The sequence below is a fragment of the Bufo gargarizans genome, chromosome 1 (assembly GCF_014858855.1).
Source record: "Bufo gargarizans isolate SCDJY-AF-19 chromosome 1, ASM1485885v1, whole genome shotgun sequence".
Lineage (NCBI taxonomy): Eukaryota > Metazoa > Chordata > Amphibia > Anura > Bufonidae > Bufo > Bufo gargarizans.
Window position 1 is genome coordinate 637,328,753 of NC_058080.1, and position 18,519 is coordinate 637,347,271.

The window sequence follows — 18,519 nt, forward strand, 5'->3', positions numbered from 1 at the left end:
GCCATCTCCCTTCTCTCCTCCTGACCGCTGCTGCTGTCTATGGTCATTGCAACTCCTTTATCTGTCTAGCTGTGTGAATCGTACTTTCACCGGTCATCTAATAAACCTTTTGCTAAAAGGTCATAAACACTTATATAAAGACTTATATAAGCCAGATTCTTATCAGTAAGAGACGAATTGAGCTATAATGAGTGTTTATAAGGTAAAAGATAAGGAGCCATCAGCTGAGCCGCCTGACTGGAAACAGGAAAAATACAGAGCCTGCTACTAGAGAATCTCAAGGCTGTACAGAGAAAGGGGCTCAATATTTTTTTAAATAAAGACCAATTCAAAAATAGATTTTTAGCTCAAAATGAGTACAATGCAATCATTTTAAAAAATGAACCCAAAGTTGTACATAGCCTTTAATGCTGTGTTATTTTTTTGTTTTGAGGGGCGCCTCAGTATAGAAAAGTGCAGCAGTCTTTTTAGTGCACTCTTTTTTGCATCCCTCAAGTCTATAAGGCCCATGTATATGTACAGTGAAACTGCTATGAGCTTTCATGCCGAACATACAGTATACTACACTGACAACCTTAGAAATCAGTCTTTAAGGGATTGACCACTTTATATGTAATGCAGCACTGTGAAGCACTCCCCTCTTGTCATCCAGGTCTTCTCCAAACACAGCCCCACCACTCCTATTTTGAAAATGGCTGCTGATGAAGGGGCACATGACACAACCTTACCATCAGTGCCCCCCATTGTAAAGCAGTTGCCTCTGCTAGTTTCCTAGTGCATAAGAGCAGATGAAAGTATTATGCCAAGTTTTCCTGTGCACTTGGAAACCTGGAAACATTCGAATCCTAAATGCTATATATTAGTTATAGATACCACCCTTACCCACACATTAACATATATAAAAAGTGACCAAACCCTTTAATGTCCCATTTATTTCAATGAGGTTTTTGTGTTATCAGTTAACGTCAGTTATGTTTCTTTTGACTGGCAGAACACTGTATTCTTCTAGGCCACTGTATTATACATGAAAAAATGGAAATCCCTTACAGATCCCATAAAAGGCCTCTCCTGAGTAAGGGTACAAATGGGTGTTACCATATGGGGGTGTAGCTGCACAGTGTGACGTCATCCAATTACAGATTCCATAAAAAGCAATGGGGTCTTGTGGAGAGCCTGTCACCTCTCCTGAGTAAGGGTACACATGGGTGTTACCATATGGGGGTGTAGCTGCACAGTGTGACGTCATCCAATCAATGCTTCCACTGTCAGACTGTGCAGTGACCCAACAGAGTCCTAAGAATAGATGCTCCAGAATTGTTATTACATGGAGAATGCAAGTAAATGGTAAAAGAGACATGTAAGGAGTGGTGACAGGTCCTCTCTAAGATCTATTGGATTTTCATGTCCATCTGTATAGAACGGATCCATTATGACGTCTTATTATTGCATCTATTTTGTCATCTCCTGGTGACATTTCCTGTTAGCTTGTATGTACTTTATCATTTGTGCCCTTCATCCTGGTTATTCATTGATTATATGTACTTATAGCCAGACCCAGGCTCTAGATATGAGGGTCAGAAAATAAAGACAAACGATGGCACTTCAGGAGATATTTTAAAGGGAGTGTGTCCGCAGGCAGTTCACTAATGAACCAGGCACAATGCCTTGTAGGGCTAGCTGTAATGATCCTTTTTCGTTACTCTGGAGAAAAAGTACTTTTGTATGGGGGTTAGGCCTACACAGTCAGGCAACTTCTGTGCTGTGAGCTGTCTGCGCCCAAGGCTGTCTGACTGCGCAGGCGCATCCCCGATACATTGTGTATTGAAGCCAGGCTAGGATCACGTGCCCTATGTACTGCACATCATCCCGGAATTGCCTGTAACATAATTAGACCGGGAAGCGCAGCACTCGCCCAGTAAGGTAAAAAAAAGTAATCGTATTGCAATTCTTGTAAGACTCGCCATTGTGGGCGAGATAAGATTTCAAAATAACTGGATAACCCCTTTAAATCTATATGCAGACGAGCAGTTAACTGCACCAGGGGCTGGCCCAACCACTCGGTGCACCCTTGCTCCTCCTCCTTTCTCTGCCATCCAGTTAGGATCACTATGGAGGATCCTGGTACTGTCAATCCATGAGGAAGGGGAGCAGCTGGCAGAGGAAGCAGGAGGAGGGTGCACAGAGTGACAGGAGCCCATCCCATGTTTTATTAGGATTTCTCTTGTGTGATGCTTGATAATTCAATATGTTTTGTGTAATTGTGTTCTTTAGTAAAATATCACATATAGTTTTTTACGTTTTTATGCTGTTTGTTTTCTCGGTATTTACAGCTCTGTATTAAAGGAACCCAGCATGGAAAGCCTGCACGCTCTGTGTGCTTTGGGTCTGGCTAAGCGTGATGTAACTCTGGCAACAGCCGCTCTTAATGAGCTTCTCAAGCATGTTAAAATGGATTATAATGCCTATGAGAGGTGCCTTATTACATCTGCCATATATGCTTTACAAGGCAGGAATGTCACTGTGCAGAGACAGGCCTGCAAAGCTATCCACAGGTTAGTGTGCCGCCCTCTGTCGCTGCAGACACTACATAAGATGACCTTATGGTTATGGCCAACTAGAGTTTCCTATTGTTAGTAATAACTATTTAACGCCACTCTTTGCCAAGCTGATTTTTCTAACCCAGGGATCAGCTACCTCCGGCATTCCAGCTGTGGTAAAACTGCAACTCCCAGCATGTACCATTAGAGCATACTCAGAGTTGTAGTTTCAGCACAGCTGGAGTGCCAGAGATTGCTGACCCCTGTTTTAGTGATTTGCTCTCCATGCAGTCTGTAGGCTGATAGTTCCAGATCTAGGCACTCTTATTTAGATCTGGCTGTTAGGGTGCCTTCACGTTTGGCAGATTTTGTGGCCGGAAATCACTGAAAATCAGTTCCATTCATTAGAATGTGGCGGGAAGCACATGGATTTCTGCAGGCCCCATTAAGGTGAATGGAACTGATTTTCACTAGTGACATTTTCTGCCACAAAATCTGCCGCGTGTGAAGGCACCCTTAGGCCTCATGCACACGACCGTTGTGTGCACCCATGGCCGTTGTGCCGTTAGACCTTTTTTCCTGCGGCTCCATTGACTTTCAATGGGGCCGTTGAAAACTCGGCTTGTGCACCGTTTTTACACCGCGCCCGTGACCCGTGTTTCAGGCCATGAAAAAAATATGACCTGTCCTATTTTTTTCACGGCCAACGGTTCACGGGCCCATTCAAGTCAATGGGTCCGTGAAAATCACAGATGCACCCAAGATTGTCATCCGTGTCCGTGATCCGTGTCCGTTTTTTCCTATCATTTCAATGGCAAACTTGACTTAGAATTTTATTTAATTTTTCATGTCCGTGGATCCTCCAAAAATCACGGCAGACCCACGGAAGAAAAAACGGGCACGGATCACGGTACAACGGAACCACGTTTTGCGGGACGTTAAAAAAAACGGTCGTGTGCATGAGGCCTTACTCACATTCTGATACTCTCTCTGCACTTCCATATCAGCATCAGGGAGCAATTAGGCACTTGGACAATGTGACCTCTGCAAGCCAATTAATCTGAAGCTTGTCTCCCTGCTTAAAAACTGACAATGTCAGTACCAATAGTGTGAACGTGAGCGCTGTCAGAGGGTACCCAATTTTTTTTCTTAATGAGTAAAAATACTGCTCTTAGAATTTTTGAGTATTTTCAGCAAAGGAGTAGTAAGTATGAAATAACTTTATTTTTCTGTTGATGTAGCCGTATGAGAACTTGATTTTTGAGGGGTGAATTGTACTTTTTAGTGACACCATTTTGAGGTACATATAAATTATTACATTTTATTACCTTTTTTGGCGTCATCATGGGGGTGGGGGGGATCTGTTCTGCCATGGTTTTATGCACTTTAAATTTAAGCATGTTACTGTTATTCTGTTGCAATAAGTCCCAATATGGCTACATCAGCGCAGAAATATGTTCTGGCTCTTGGAATGCAGCAAAAGTAGTAAAAAAACATAAAATGATACATATTTGCCATCACCATGATTGTATTAATCATGGTGATGGCAAATATGTATCATTTTATGTTTTTTACTACTTTTGCTGCATTCCAAGAGCCAGAACATATTTCTGCGCTGATGTAGCCATATTGGGACTTATTGATTTACATTTATTATTTTTTGGGGTGGTGAATAGTAAAAAATCCATATTTTTTATGTTTTTGGCCATTGTTCATGGGGCAGTTTAAATAACATTTTCTACCGTATTTTCCACCCCATAAGACGCCCCCCCCCCCCCCCCCCCCCCAAAAAAAAATGTGGATAAAATGCCAGTGCATCTTATGGGGTGAATACTAATGAGCACTACCTGGAAGCGGTGAATGCAGCGCTCTCTGGGCTCTGTACTCACCGCTTCCTGGTCCTTTGCTGTCATTGGCTGTGCTGCGACTGCGCACACCGTGAGGACATCAGCGCTCTGTGACCTCATGCTGTGTTCGTCAGGTCACAGCAGAGAGTGCGGCAGGAAGAGATGAAGCTGGATCCTGGGAGCGGAGGCAACAGCCTCCGGAGCAGAAGAGGTAAGTGGATTTTTTATTTTATTTGCTCTGAGCAAGGGGTCTGTACTGAGGTCTGGGGGTCATTCACATTCAGGGTCTGATCTGAGGTCTGAATGTGGGGTTTTATTCATAATGGGGGTGTTATCCGAGGTCTGGGGGTCATTGACATTGGGAGTCTGATCTGAGGTCTCATTGAGGGTCATTTACATTGGGGTCTGATCTGAGGTGTTATTGGGGTCTTATTAACATTGTGGTCTGAGCTGAGGACTGATTGAGAGTCTTATTAACATTGGGGGTTTGAGCTGAGGTCTAATTGAGGGTCTTATTAACATTGGAGGTCTGACTGGGGCTCTGATCTGAGGTCTGATTAACATTGGGGGTCTGATCTGAGGTCTGATTAACATTGGGGGTCTGATCTGAGGTCTAATGAAACATTTTCTTTTTCTTGTTCTCCTCCTCTAAAAGCTAAGTGCATCTTATGGGCAGGTGCGTCTTTTAGGGTGAAAAATACGGGTATATTATGCAGGTTGTGGCGAACACAGTGATACCATATATGTGTGTTTTTTGACACTTTTACAAAATTAATACCACTTTTTTGGAAATGTGGTTTACTAGCTTTAACCATTTATTAACTTTATTCTTGTTTTAGTCCCATTAGAAGATATGGCTTTTATAACACTCTGGTATGCTTATCACTGTAATACCCATACAATCATGTCAGGCTTGAGGCACTTGTTAGTAGCCCCCTGCTGCCATGGCAATGCATTGGCCCCATGTGATTGCGTTCTAACTTCCTGCGGCTTCTAGGGAGTTAAGCGTCCGGCATCAGAGATTTTTTTTTATTTTTTTTGATAAAAAATAAATAAAATGGGATTAAATATTTGTCATACGTTTTCAGAGTATATGTTTGTATGTGTGTAAATTTTTTATTTCTATTAATCTTCCATTTCAAATGCACACTGTACCTATATCAATCACATGCTTATTAACATTTATTTAAATTGGAAACCTCAAAAACCTTTAGTAGCCGTGCCCATGTACAGATGAAATGTTTTGGCAGAACCTGCCGTGTATTCGTTTACAGTATTTTTGTGGTTCTTAGTAAAGTCTCTTACACTAGGGGCTATACAACAGTAGAGTAATGGACCCTCAGTAAAAGGCCCTTTCTTCTTGAGTCGATGTTTATCAGATAATCTGGAATATTTTCTAGAATCAAAGGAATATTTAGTATTTACAAATGTGAAAAAGAGAAATGTTATGCATTATTCTGCTTTATTGCAAGATATAACAGACAATTTAATAAATGTAGAGCCTTGAGGTGTCTCTAGAACATTATGCTTTATTTTGGCAATTACTGTATGTTTTGCTTTATAAAATGCTCCTAGGTTTTAGGGGCGGAAAATAGGAAAATCAGAAAAAAATATTTTTCATCAGACCACCCATTCTTTATCAGACCCCCACTTTCAGAATTCAGATCTGTTCCCCCATGTTTATTAAACCTCAGATCAAACCCCCAATCAGACCACCAAACTTGATCAGCCCTGCCTCATCCAGATACACAATCTGTATCAGACCCTTAGTCTTTATCAGACTCCCAATAATACCCCCGATCTGTATCAGAGCCAGTCAGACCCCCAATCCTCATGAGACCTCTAACTGCTCCCTGGTCTTCTGCTGACCTCATGGTGCACTCTGACATGAAGTTGCACACCGCCAGGTCATAGTGCACACCTACGTGCATTACATCCTGATGCTGTACACACTCAGGACACAGAACAACGCGTTGCCTGGAAGAAGACCAGAGAGCTGTGAGTACAGCCAGTACTTGTAGAACTTCACTCACCACTCCTCGCGTCTCCTACATACTAATGAGCGCTTCCATAATGAAAACGCTCATTAGTATTTGCTTTATAAGACGCAGTTACATTTTCCCCCCACATTTGGGGGGGGGGGGGCGGTTCTTATAAAGTAAAAAATATGGTATTTTTTATAAATGTGTATTGAAAATTTTGTGTTATTATTCTACTGTATTTACTATGGCCAGGCTAACATTTTTCTGAGAAAGTGAAATAACCTTGCTGTTTGACTTCTGACTTCTATGTAATCTACATTCTTTTGTTTCTTGGTTTCCTTTTCATTAGCCATCCAGGGAATCCAGAGTTGTGGTCTCTGTTATCAAGGATTGTGCCTCAGTATGCTCCCAGGAATGCCAGGGTAAGGAGAATTTTATTTGTAAAAGCTACCATGCCGCTAAGCAGAAGGTGCATTCAACAGATGCTGTCTTATACCCATGAAATACGAATTTTGGACATTCCTTCGTTAAAGCACTCCTCTGTTATTACTCTTGGAATAAATCGACAGCTGTATATTACCATTCCCTTGTCAGTTGGGAATGTCCCTACATACTGCCAGTGTTCAATCAGTGCTGACAGTGACACTCTGTACAGACACGTCTCATTCACAAGGGTGTTTTAACACCCCAATGTCAATTTTATTAAAGTTTTTTTTTTTTTTACCTAGTAGATCTTGATTCACTCTAAAGTTCCTTTAATGCAGCATTAGGGCTCATTCAGGCGACCGTATGAATAAGTCCACATCCGTTCCGCGATATTGCAGAATGGGTGCGGACCCATTCATTTCAATGGGGCCACAAAAGATGTGTGAATGCGCTCTTAAAGAGGCTTCACGTGCGCCAGAAAACTATATAGCCCTATACAACTTGTCACAGATTGCAGCACTTGAAGTTGTAAACTATGGTAAAAGTTACGCCATAAAGTATTGTTTGTGTAGTTTTTATATTTCACTGTTGACTTTTATGTAACATCTGGCCATGTATGAGGGCAAAAAAGGAAATTACTGTATGTTTTGCTTTATAAAATGCTCCTAGGTTTTAGGGGAGGAAAATAGGAAAATCAGAAAAAAATATTTTTCACAAAGTATTGTTTGTGTAGTTTTTATATTTCACTGTTGACTTTTATGTAACATCTGGCCATGTATGAGGGCAAAAAAGGCAGGGAAAGCCCTCCATTTTTTGTCTCCAAAAGTGCTGCGTGTCAAACCACTCATTCTCCTGTAAAAAGCAGAAACGATACTAAAGGGAATCTGTCAGCACCAAAACACCCTTCAAACTTGCGTAAGCAGTGTATATTGTAAGTGGTGCTGGGTCTGATTATGTAATTTTTATCTTCATACTCTCTTACAATCTGACGCTGTGCTCCAACAAACCAGCAATAAAATGCATTGAGAGGACTACCAGGACCCTCATCTATCATACATTTATGGCTTATCCTGTTGATATGCCAGAAATGTCCTATATAGTAATACTACTTTAAAGGGGTTTTCTCATCTCAGACAATGGGGGCATATCTCTAGGATATGCCCCCATTGTCTTATAGGTGCGGGTCCCACCACTGGGACCCGCACATATATTGAGAACGGAGCCCCGAAAGTGAAGGAGAGTGCACTGCGCATGCACAGCCGCTCTCCATTCATTTCTACAGGGCGGCCGAAAATAGCCGAGCGCTGGCTCGGCTATTGCCATCTGCCCAATAGAAATGAATGGGAGCATGGGCCGTGCATTCACTTCTATGGGAGAGGCGGGGATTAGCGCTTGGTGGTGGACGGACCCCGGGAAATCTGGGAACCTCCAGCCACAGCGCTCCCCGCTCCGTTCTCGATATAGGTGCGGGTCCCAGTGGTGGGACCCGCACCTATCAGACAATGGGGGCATATCCTAGCGATATGCCCCCATTGTCTAAGATGGGAATACCCCTTTAAGGTTATACACACACCAACATATTGTTCACCACACATAGGATTTTTGGAGCGTAGTCTTCATATTGTAACCAAGCCTTTTCCTGCTTATGTTTTGGTCTTTTTCCAATAAAACTCTACAATTCTGCCATTTCCTGCTTATATTCATATTGTTTTACTGAATAGGGTGGAGCAGCTGCCGGGATTGTTGCCCATTCACTTAACCTGAGTCAAGCAAAGGTAAGAAACTGCAATTGCTTTATTAAGAAATATTCCACAACTCTTCAAACAGCTACTTATTCCAATCTTCTTCTTCTTAGACATCGCTGCTGTACACGGGAGTAAATGAATTAGCCGCCGGGTGTCTAACATCTGACAACAAGAATCAGAATGCTCTGAAAACATTGCAAAGAGCTGCACATTTCTTTCCAGGTATTCGGAAGCTGTGACATTTTACGCTGTCTCTGTTTTATTGTACATGAGCTCAGTAGGTGGAACCAAGACTGAAACGTGACACAGAAATTTGAGTGGTATGAAAGGCATATCTTCTGATCTTCAGTTCTTAAAGGCTATGTACACCTTTGAAGGCAATTATTGTTTATGATTGCTTTTTACTAATTTTTAGCTAAAAATCATATTTTTTGTTGGCCTTTATTTTAAATATTGAGCCGTTCTGTCACAAAGGCTTAACTGTTTTTCTAACTGTGTGACTGGAACTTCCACTTTGTGCCGGTCCTCTAATAAACCTTATCTCTACTAAGAGGTCATAAACACTAAAGGGTGTATTAGACACCTCGATCACGCTGATGATTGTTGGGAGGGAAGCTCCTGCTCGCTTTCTTTTTTTTAAATAATTGTGTTTTTATTAAAGTATGTATAGAAGAAACATACATAGCTTCATACAAAATCCGCCTGTCATCAGGCAAACAGTAGGTAACATATTTTGACATTTTAAATAGGTCATATAAATGTAGAAAAAGCACTTCAAGTATTGCCCACTATAATTCAAATAGTGGTGTATCTAAGCAAAGATTGCCTATTATTGAGCAATCACAATATAAAAAGAACAAATTCAAGGTACTAGAAATACAGGACAAGACAAGACACAAAAGGGTAGACAAAAGGTTGGGTAGGAGCGATATAGAAGAAACTAGTCATCAGCTTCTGTGAGCATGTCCCAAGACTGCCATACCTTGTGAAATTTATCCATAGAATTATTGATAAGCGCAGATAAATATTCCATACGCCTAATCTCCATAACACTAGAGAACAGATCAGACTTAGTCGGTATGTCACGCCTCTTCCAATATTTAGCTATAAGTCGTCTAGTAGCCGACAATACATGTAGGACCAAGCAAAGTATGTGTTTCTTTAGTATTACTGGTGGCATGTTTAGTAGGAACATGAACGGATCCAGTGAGAATTTTATGTTGGTAAGTTGTAAAAGAAGTTGTTGGGTCTCCCTCCATAGAGGAAAGATAATATGGCAATCCCAAAAGATATGTAATAAAGACCCTCGGCCTGTATCACACCGCCAGCAGGCATCAGAGATAGTAGGATTCAAATGTTTAAGCATCTGGGGTGTATGATACCAAAACATCAAGAGCTTATAAGCATTTTCTCTGTAGGTCACACAAGTAGATGACATTGCTGCTCTACGCCATATAAGTTGCCAATCGCTCGGTGATATTTCCTTCTCTAGATATCTTTCCCATTTAGACATATATGTATGCCTCATGACTTGCGGAGGTTCCGGGGTTGAAAGAATAACATAAATATCTGATATAAGACCTTTAGTGGTAGTGGAAAGTTTACAAAGTCGTTCAAACACTGTCGGAGTAGATACCTTCTTATCATTAAATAGGGTTCTAAACAGGTGTTGAATTTGTATGTGCTGCCACCTAGAGGACTCTGGTAGGTTATACCTGTTCCTGAGCTCTTCAAATGGTATAATTTCAAGGGTTCTATACTCCACTATATCAGCAAATCTGAATAATTTATTGGAGAACCAAGGCTTAAAGGATGTGAACTGCAATCCTAACGGGAATATTGGATTAAATAAAAATGAAGTCATGGAGGATTTATCAGACACTAACGGGAATTTCAGTCTGCACTGTTTCCAAACATGATATGTTAAGGACATAGGACCCAACAATTGTGTAGTATAGGTGTTCGGCAATGTCGACCATAAGAGTGCATTAGGATGAACCGGGGCTAACCACAGCTTCTCAATTTCCATCCATCTAGAAAATGCCGGGAGGGAAGACCACGCAGGTATACGACGCAAATGCGTTGCCCAATAATATTTGATTACATCAGGGAGCCCCATACCACCTTGTGATTTAAGGGCTGTAAAAGTATTACAAGAAATTCTGTGTCTTTTCCCATTCCAGACAAACCTAAGGATGGAAGATTGCAAAGCTCTTAGGTCTTTTTTAGGTATGTGAACTGGAATTGTTTCCATTACGTATAGTAGCTTAGGCAGTATGGTCATCTTGACCGCTGCAATGCGTTCCATTAGGGAAATTGGCAGGGGCATCCATTTTACCATAAGCGAATTAAGTTCCTGGAAGAGAGGGACAAAGTTATGGGCATAAAGACTATGATATGTTTTTGTAAGCTGGACTCCCAAATATTTGAGAAAGGTATCATTCCATTTAAAATGGAAGTTATTTTGTAGGTTACTCAGTATCTCCGGCGGAACATTAATAGATAAAGCTTCAGTTTTTGAAGTATTTATCTTATACCCAGACAATTTGCCATATTCCCCTATAATCCGAAATAAATTCGGTAAGGAAGTATGTAGACTTGTCAGCGTAAGGAGGATATCATCAGCAAAAAGTGATATTTTATAGGGCACCTTATTGACTTCTATTCCCTTAATATCTGGATGAACTCGTATCAGGGCCGCCAGAGGCTCTATGCAAAGTATAAAAAGTAAGGGGGATAACGGGCACCCCTGCCTCGTTCCGTTTCGGATAAATATTTTATTTGATTGGGCATGTGTCATTTTCACATAAGCTGTTGGGTTAGTATAAAGGGCATTTATGGCCTTTAAAAAGGGTCCCCCTATACCAAAACACCGCAACGCAGAAAACTTGAATGGCCAACTCAGGCGATCAAAGGCCTTTTCTGCGTCAAGGCCTAGTATTAACGCTTGTTGCTTCCGCCTATTAATAATGTCTATTAAATCTATAGCCCTCCTTGTGTTGTCACCTCCCTGGCGATTTAACACAAAGCCAACTTGATCCTTATGGATCAGAATCGGAAGCAGGTTAGCCAGTCTGTTTGCTAACAGCTTTGTAAATATTTTTAGATCTGAATTAAGAAGGGCTATTGGGCGGTAGTTGGCACAATCCATATGGTCTTTCCCTGGTTTTGGTATAAGGGTGATATAGGAATGAAGCATTGAGTCCGGCACAGGGGAGCCCTCTAAGAAAGAGTTAAAAATCTTGACCATATATGGAAGGAGGGTGTCTACATAGGTCTTGTAATATAGATATGGAAGACCATCTGGTCCAGGTGACTTACGATTAGGGAGGTTTTTAATTACTTCTAATATTTCTTCCGTAGTAATCTGAGTATTAAGAATAGCCGCTAGGTCATTAGATAATTTAGGTAGCTTACATCTCTCAAGGAAGGAGGAAAAGATTTCCCGTTGTTTCATAGGATCTTTAGGAACTTGTTGTGGGAGGGAGTAAAGACTTTCATAATACTTCTGAAAGAGAGCAACAATTTCATTAGGGTCATAAGTAATGGTACCATCTGCCCGTCTCAGAGCTGTCAGGGTGTTTGTCATGTTGGAATCCCGCAACTGCTTTGCCAGAAGCGTATGGGATTTATTACCCCATGCATAATAACGTTGCCTGGAATACAAAAGTAATTTGTCTGTTTTTGCTAATGCTAATTCTCTCAACTTAGCTCTCAACACAATAATGCGCCTTAAGAGGTGGCGGGAGTTGCGGGATCCCAATTGACCCTCCAAGCATTCTAGATCTTTCTTGAGCCCACAGTACTGCATATTTCTATCTTTTTTCATTCTAGCTCCGACAGCTATGCATTCTCCCCGAAAGACAGCTTTATGCGCCTCCCATAGAGTAGACACGGAAGAGACTGATTGCTGATTAATACGAAAATATTCGGACAAGTTCTCTTGCAGGGATTGTCTAGGTATAGGATTAGAGAGAAGACTCTCATTTAGGCGCCAATGGCAGACCCTAGTAATTGGATGTTTATTGTTTAACGTTAGGAAAATAGGTGCGTGGTCTGACCAGGTGATAGACCCTATATCAGCGTCCATCATTAAGCGCATTGTTGGAATATTGCCTAGAAAGTAGTCAATTCGAGAGTGTGTACTGTGAGGATGTGAATAGAACGTAAACATCTTAGATGTAGGGTAGTTCACCCGCCACAAATCATATAACTCAAATTTTCGCACCACTCGTCTAAAGAGGCGTGAGAGCCTAGCTTGCTCCCTGGAAGGAGGTTTGTCTGACAATGTCTTCCTATCTAATGTTTCAGAAAAGGAAATATTAAAATCGCCTCCCACAATAAGTGCTGCTGGAAGCAAGTGGGTGGCCTTTGTGAGCACTTTAGTGAGGAAGGAGATCTGTTTAGAATTTGGAGCATATAGATTACATAGGATAATGGGGGCACCATATAAGGTTGCTTGTAGGATAATGTAACGACCCTGGGGATCCGATATCTGTGCCGTCACCTGAAGCGGGCAGCTGACAGATAGCAGAATTGCTACTCTCGCCTTCTTTTTATCATTACATATGATTACAGTATGCCCTAGGAAAAAGCCCAGCTGCAAATTTAAATGTTCCCGTGTTATCAAAATGTGTCTCCTGGAGGAAAACCACTTCTTCTTTTTGGGTGCGACATTCTGTCAAGGCCAGTCTCCTTTTAACATTGGAGTTCAGACCTTTGACATTTAAAGACATACACTTAATCATGGCGGAAAAAGTGATCGAAGCATATACTTGCTTTTTAGAGAACTGAAGGCAATCCCCCAGGAGACCTCGCTCCAAACACCCCAGCTAGTCGTCTGTAAAAGAGCATGGTCAAACATATAATGGGACAAAGGACACATGAGGATACAGGGAGACAAAAGGGTCATTAGAATCTTAAAGAGATTGGTAGGAATAATCCAAACATTGGACATTAACGTCCAGGTGGGGGCATCAAAAAAAGGCCTGAGATTTCGGACATAGCCCTGTCTCTTTTCCTCAGTTCCCGGAGGTACAACGGAAAGGAAGAGGATGATTAAAAACAATCCCCTATGTGGTGACATGGTTGAACGCAACCGACATAATGAATAACACATTGAGAAAATGATTTGCATAGAAAATTGAGCTCTGGAGGAGCTCCGTAAAATATTACAATCAAACATTAAGGTATGAATAAACACATGCAGAACCGCCGCCATACAGTAATGACAGCAATTTTTAGGAGACTAGCATCATGGTACTACTCAGGTCGCAGCAAGTCAGGTCATTTCTTCTCTTATTGCGGATCTCCTGTTTTCCCCTCTCGCCGGGGATCTGCGATTCTTGCTTCGGACTTGCTCCCAAACAGGTGGAGGCGCCATCTGCGGGTCAGAAATTTCCCAGTCCTCAATGGGAGGTATCGGGACTCCCAATGTGTCACAGAAGGCAGATAAGTCCTCGTGTGTCCTCAGAGGTATAGCTTTTCCATTTCTATTAGCAATAAGCGCGAATGGGTATCCCCATCGGTATGGAATTTTTCTCTGTTTCAGGGACGCCAATAGAGGTTGGAGTATTCTTTTTTTTTGCAATGTCAGCCATGACAAATCTTGGTAAAGCTGTAGTTGGGCACCTTGGAAATCAATAGCTCGGAGCGTGCGGGCTTTAGAAATTATAGCCTCCTTTAGCTGAAAATCAGTGATGCAGCATATGACATCCCTGGGCTGTGCTGAAGCATTTTTGGGGCGCAAGGCCCTATGAGCACAGTCCATCTTTATAATGGTGGAGGTTGGGGACTCTAATATAGCATTAAACAAGGCATTCAGGGTTTCTTGTACATTTTCTTCAGATTCTTGTTCAGGGAGACCCCTTACTCTAATATTGTGTCTACGACCCCTATTGTCAAGGTCCTCCAAATGCCTAGTGTTCTCTCTGATAACCTGGGAGTAACTTGTTATAGTGGACTGGAGATGAGTAATATATTTGCGGGTGATATCATGTTCAGTTTCCAGGGAGTCCACTCTGGCCGCGACTTGTTGAAAGTCCTGACGCAGGGATGAGATTTCTGTTTTACATGTGGCTCTTACTTCTTTAATAAGATTTTTAAAATCCTCTTTTGTAGGAAGGTGTTGTAGGGACTGTGGCAAGGAAGCTGATGGTAATGATGATTGTACGATCCCATCATCAGTGTCCTCTATCAAATCAGATTGTGAGTCCCAAGGGGTGTCCTCTCCCTCCAATCTCCCCTTGCTCCTAAGATGATCCAGGGGGTCCTCATGGGGTTCGGCCCAATCCTTTCTACGCTGGGATGGTGTAGCTGGGTTATTATTGCGCTTGGGCGCCATTTTTGGCGGCATGCTTGCAGCCGCTTCAGGGTCTGAGCAGTGTCTCTCCGTGCCCAAGGTTTCCTCCTGTGCTGCAGGTTTGTAAGAAAATTCTGCAGCTAATGGGGATAGGAGGGAGTTGTTTACCTGCTGCACGCTGCTACGATCCGGCCGCTGTGATAGAGGATCCTTCACGCCGCCTCCATCTGTAATGGCGCCGGCAGCGTTTTCGCGCCTCAGGCCCCAGGGAGCAGTCGACGCTGGAGCGCAACGATCCAGGTAAGCTGCGATGCCGTAGTTCCGCAAGTTAGGTGCCGGGCTGCCTCTAGATCTTTTGGAGGGCAGCGATTTCCCCATGTGGGTCAGGCACCGTGCTGATAAGGCTCCTTCAGTAGGTCAGGACGGCGGAGCTCTCACACTATGCTGCCATCTCGCCGGCCGGTCAAGCCACGCCCCCCCCCCCTGCTCGCTTTCTGAGGAGACCACTGCTAATACATGCAATGATCTCCTCCTCAGCATGGGGAGGAGTGGTCGCTTTGCCATCGCCCATCCCCATGCTTTACAGTGGTTTATTATAATTAGCATGATCTGCTGCCGACAAAACCTGATCTTTCAACATGATTAAAGATCTGGATTGCCCGATGAACGAGTGTTTGCCCGTTCACCATGCAATCGGCAGCAGTATTACACTGCAAGATGATTGCTAACGAGCATAACTACAAAGGCTCGTTAGCAATCATTGGGCAGAGAATCTGCCCGTCTAATATACTCTTTATTTTAGGCACATTCTTACCAGTAAGATAAGAACTGAGCTAAATGAGTGTTTATAGTGTCAGAGAGCAGAGATAAGGAGCCTGTCAGATTAGCTTGCTGACTGGGTAGAGAGAAAATTCAGATACTTCTATTACAGCATCTCAGCTCTGTACAGAAAAAAGGGTTACATATTTGTAATAAAGACCAATTTAAAAAGAATTTCTCGCCCATTCCATTGGGGGACACAGACCATGGGTATAGCCTAGGCCATTACCAGGAGGAGACACTATGCAAATAAAGAAGAAAGCTCCTCCTCCACAGGCTATACCCCCAGGCTCCCACAGGAGGACCTCAGTTCTTGCTTAGTGTCGGATAAGGAGGTTGACATTTCTGCTTTTTTTACTGTTTGTTTTTTTCTCAACAGAGGACGCAGGGCAGCATGGGGCTGCCCTGGTCTCTCAGTGGAGCGAGTGCCGGGGTCGAAATGGCGTCCCCGGCTACCTCCAGACCCCCCCCCAGTAGATAAGTGGGACCGGGCTCAACCTGCAGCTCCGGCGGCCTACCAGATCCAGGGTCACCTACTCCTGCCCTCTATCCAGATCACTGCCACTCCTTGTGCCAGCTGACTGAAGAGGTGAACCCCGCTGGTGTGGAGCAGAGGGTGAAGACTGCAGGACGCAGATAAATATATGCAGCTCTCCTGCAGACCCTCCCCCCGCCCTCCCTCTGTCTCCCTGTGTGACACTTAGGGCCTGCCTGGGTAGGCGTTGGTGATAGGGGAGAGAGATTCCGTTTTCTCCTGCATGATGGATGCTATTTTCGGGGGTTTGTACTTCCCGCAAGCGCACGGGTTTCGTGCGATTTGTGATGCGACTGGGGGGCGGAGCCTATTTCTTCAGCTCCGGCGCTTCCACTTGCCTCAGAGCTTCTCTTCGCGTGGCTGCTCCTCTCAGGTCGCGGTAGGGCAGTTTTTTACTTACCATCTGCTGCTGCAAATGGTAGGAGACCCTGACCCTTCTGATTTTTCTGGGTGTCGCCATCATGCCAAAACCAGTCCTCTAAGGCAGCTTCTCAGGCCCCACTGGGGTCCTGCAAGGTCTGCTGCTTGCCTCTATCAGTCTCAGGTGCCTGTGGTGCTTGCCTTGCCTCGGGACAGGATCATCCTCCTCCTCTGCTCCCTCAGCCCAGTCCTTCTTCTGCCCCTTTGGAGCCCGCAGAACCCTCCTGGGCCTCTGCCATATGTAGGGCGGCCGCGGACTTAGCCCAAGTCTCGCGTGCCGCCATGGCCTTTATGGATCGCATGGCAGCCACGGATCCTGTGGCTAGCACTGCTCCACCTCACAGTGCTTCCCACAGGGGACGCTCTACTGTTAAGAGGCAGCGTGCGCAACAGCATCCCTCCTCGGATGACTCTGCTTCACCCCCTCGCCTGGAGGCAAACTCAGACTCTCCCCCTCCTCGCAGGGACCATAGGTCTGAAGGGGAATGATCCAGCTCGGACGAAGACACAGAGCTGGAGCCGTCGCCTAAGCTGTCCAGCATGGCGGCAGACTTGGTCATGTCTGTTCGTGACACCTATGATATCCAGGGGGACCCTCCTTCCACCAGTAGCCAGGAATTCCCCCTTTTCCATTCCAGGAAACCAGAGGCAGTTGTATTCCCCATCCATGGCGAATTTGCCAAGGTCCTTTCTAAGGCCTGGGACCGCCCTAATCACCGTTTTTCTGCCACAATGCGCATGGATACTCTTTATCCATTTCCGACAGAAAACATGCAGCAGTGGTCTTCCCCACCCAAGGTCGACCCGCCGGTGGCCAGATTGGCTAAGAATACGGCCATACCGGTCTTGGACGGTTCCTCCCTACAGGACTCCGTTGACAGGCATTTGGATTCTCTTTCCAAAGCCATCTTCACTCTGGCGGGCACAGGTCTGCGGCCCGCGTTCGCCTCAGCCTGGGTAGCCAGAGCACTTTCGGTATGGTTGCAGCGCCACCATCAGGACCTCGCGGAGCAGGATGCCTCTGCGGACACTTTGAACTTTGTCCTCCAGATGTCTCAGGCGACAAAATTCCTCTGTGAAGCTTCCTCGGATGTCAGCACTCTCTTTGTGCGTGTTTCGGCCCTCTCGGTCACGCAGCACAGGGAAGTCTGGCTGAAGGTAGTCCTCTTGCGGTGGGGGTCCGACTGCTTTCCTTTCAGCAGGTTTGGAGAGCTCACATCCAGCACGCCTGGGCCCTGGAAGTTGTAACCTCTGGTTACAAAATAGAGTTTGTTTCCAGGCCTCCGGAATGTTTCTTCCCTTCTCGGGTTCCGGGGCACCCGACTCGGGCCTCGGACCTCTTACAAGCGGTCTCTTCCCTTCTGGACAGGGGAGTAATTGCCCCAGTCCCTCTAGAGGAACAAGGCACAGGGTTCTACTCCAACCTATTCGTAGTACCAAAGAAGGACGGTTCAGTGCGTCCGGTCCTAGACCTGAAGCTGTTAAACAAGTCCCTGAAAGTGCGGAGGTTTGGGATGGAATCCCTCCGCTCTGTTATTGCTTCTCTTCTTCCGGGGGAGTTCCTCGTGTCGGTGGACATCCGAGACGCCTATCTGCATGTTCCTATCGCAGAATCTCACTTCAGATTCCTTTGCTTCACCATTGGTGGACATCATTTTCAGTATGTCGCGCTTCCCTTTGGGCTGGCGACAGCCCCATGGGTATTTACCAAGATCTTGGTGCCACTCATGGCGCTTCTCCGTACCAGATGCATATGTCTGTTGCCCTACCTGGACGACATAATGATAAAGGCTCGCTCCCTTCCCCAAGCAGAGGACAGCATCCGAATAACTGTTCAGACTCTGGAACAGTTCGGCTGGCTGATCAACTTCCCGAAATCCTCTCTTCGACCTTCTCAGAGGGTGATT

The 18,519-nt window shown here is 44.3% G+C and overlaps 1 protein-coding gene across 2 annotated transcripts in view; it reads left to right on the plus strand.

The window, feature by feature from the left end:
- TTC37 (tetratricopeptide repeat domain 37) overlaps window positions 1-18,519 on the plus strand; it is a 168,709-nt gene that overhangs the window by 100,277 nt on the left and 49,913 nt on the right. Inside the window, exons 31-34 of one of the 2 annotated variants that reach the window (XM_044275999.1) lie at window positions 2,331-2,552; window positions 6,716-6,788; window positions 8,514-8,567; window positions 8,648-8,759. In XM_044275999.1, coding sequence (XP_044131934.1) covers window positions 2,331-2,552; window positions 6,716-6,788; window positions 8,514-8,567; window positions 8,648-8,759 — 461 coding nt within the window. The remainder of the gene's footprint in view (window positions 1-2,330; window positions 2,553-6,715; window positions 6,789-8,513; window positions 8,568-8,647; window positions 8,760-18,519) is intronic. The other variant, XM_044276000.1, reaches the window with a different exon arrangement.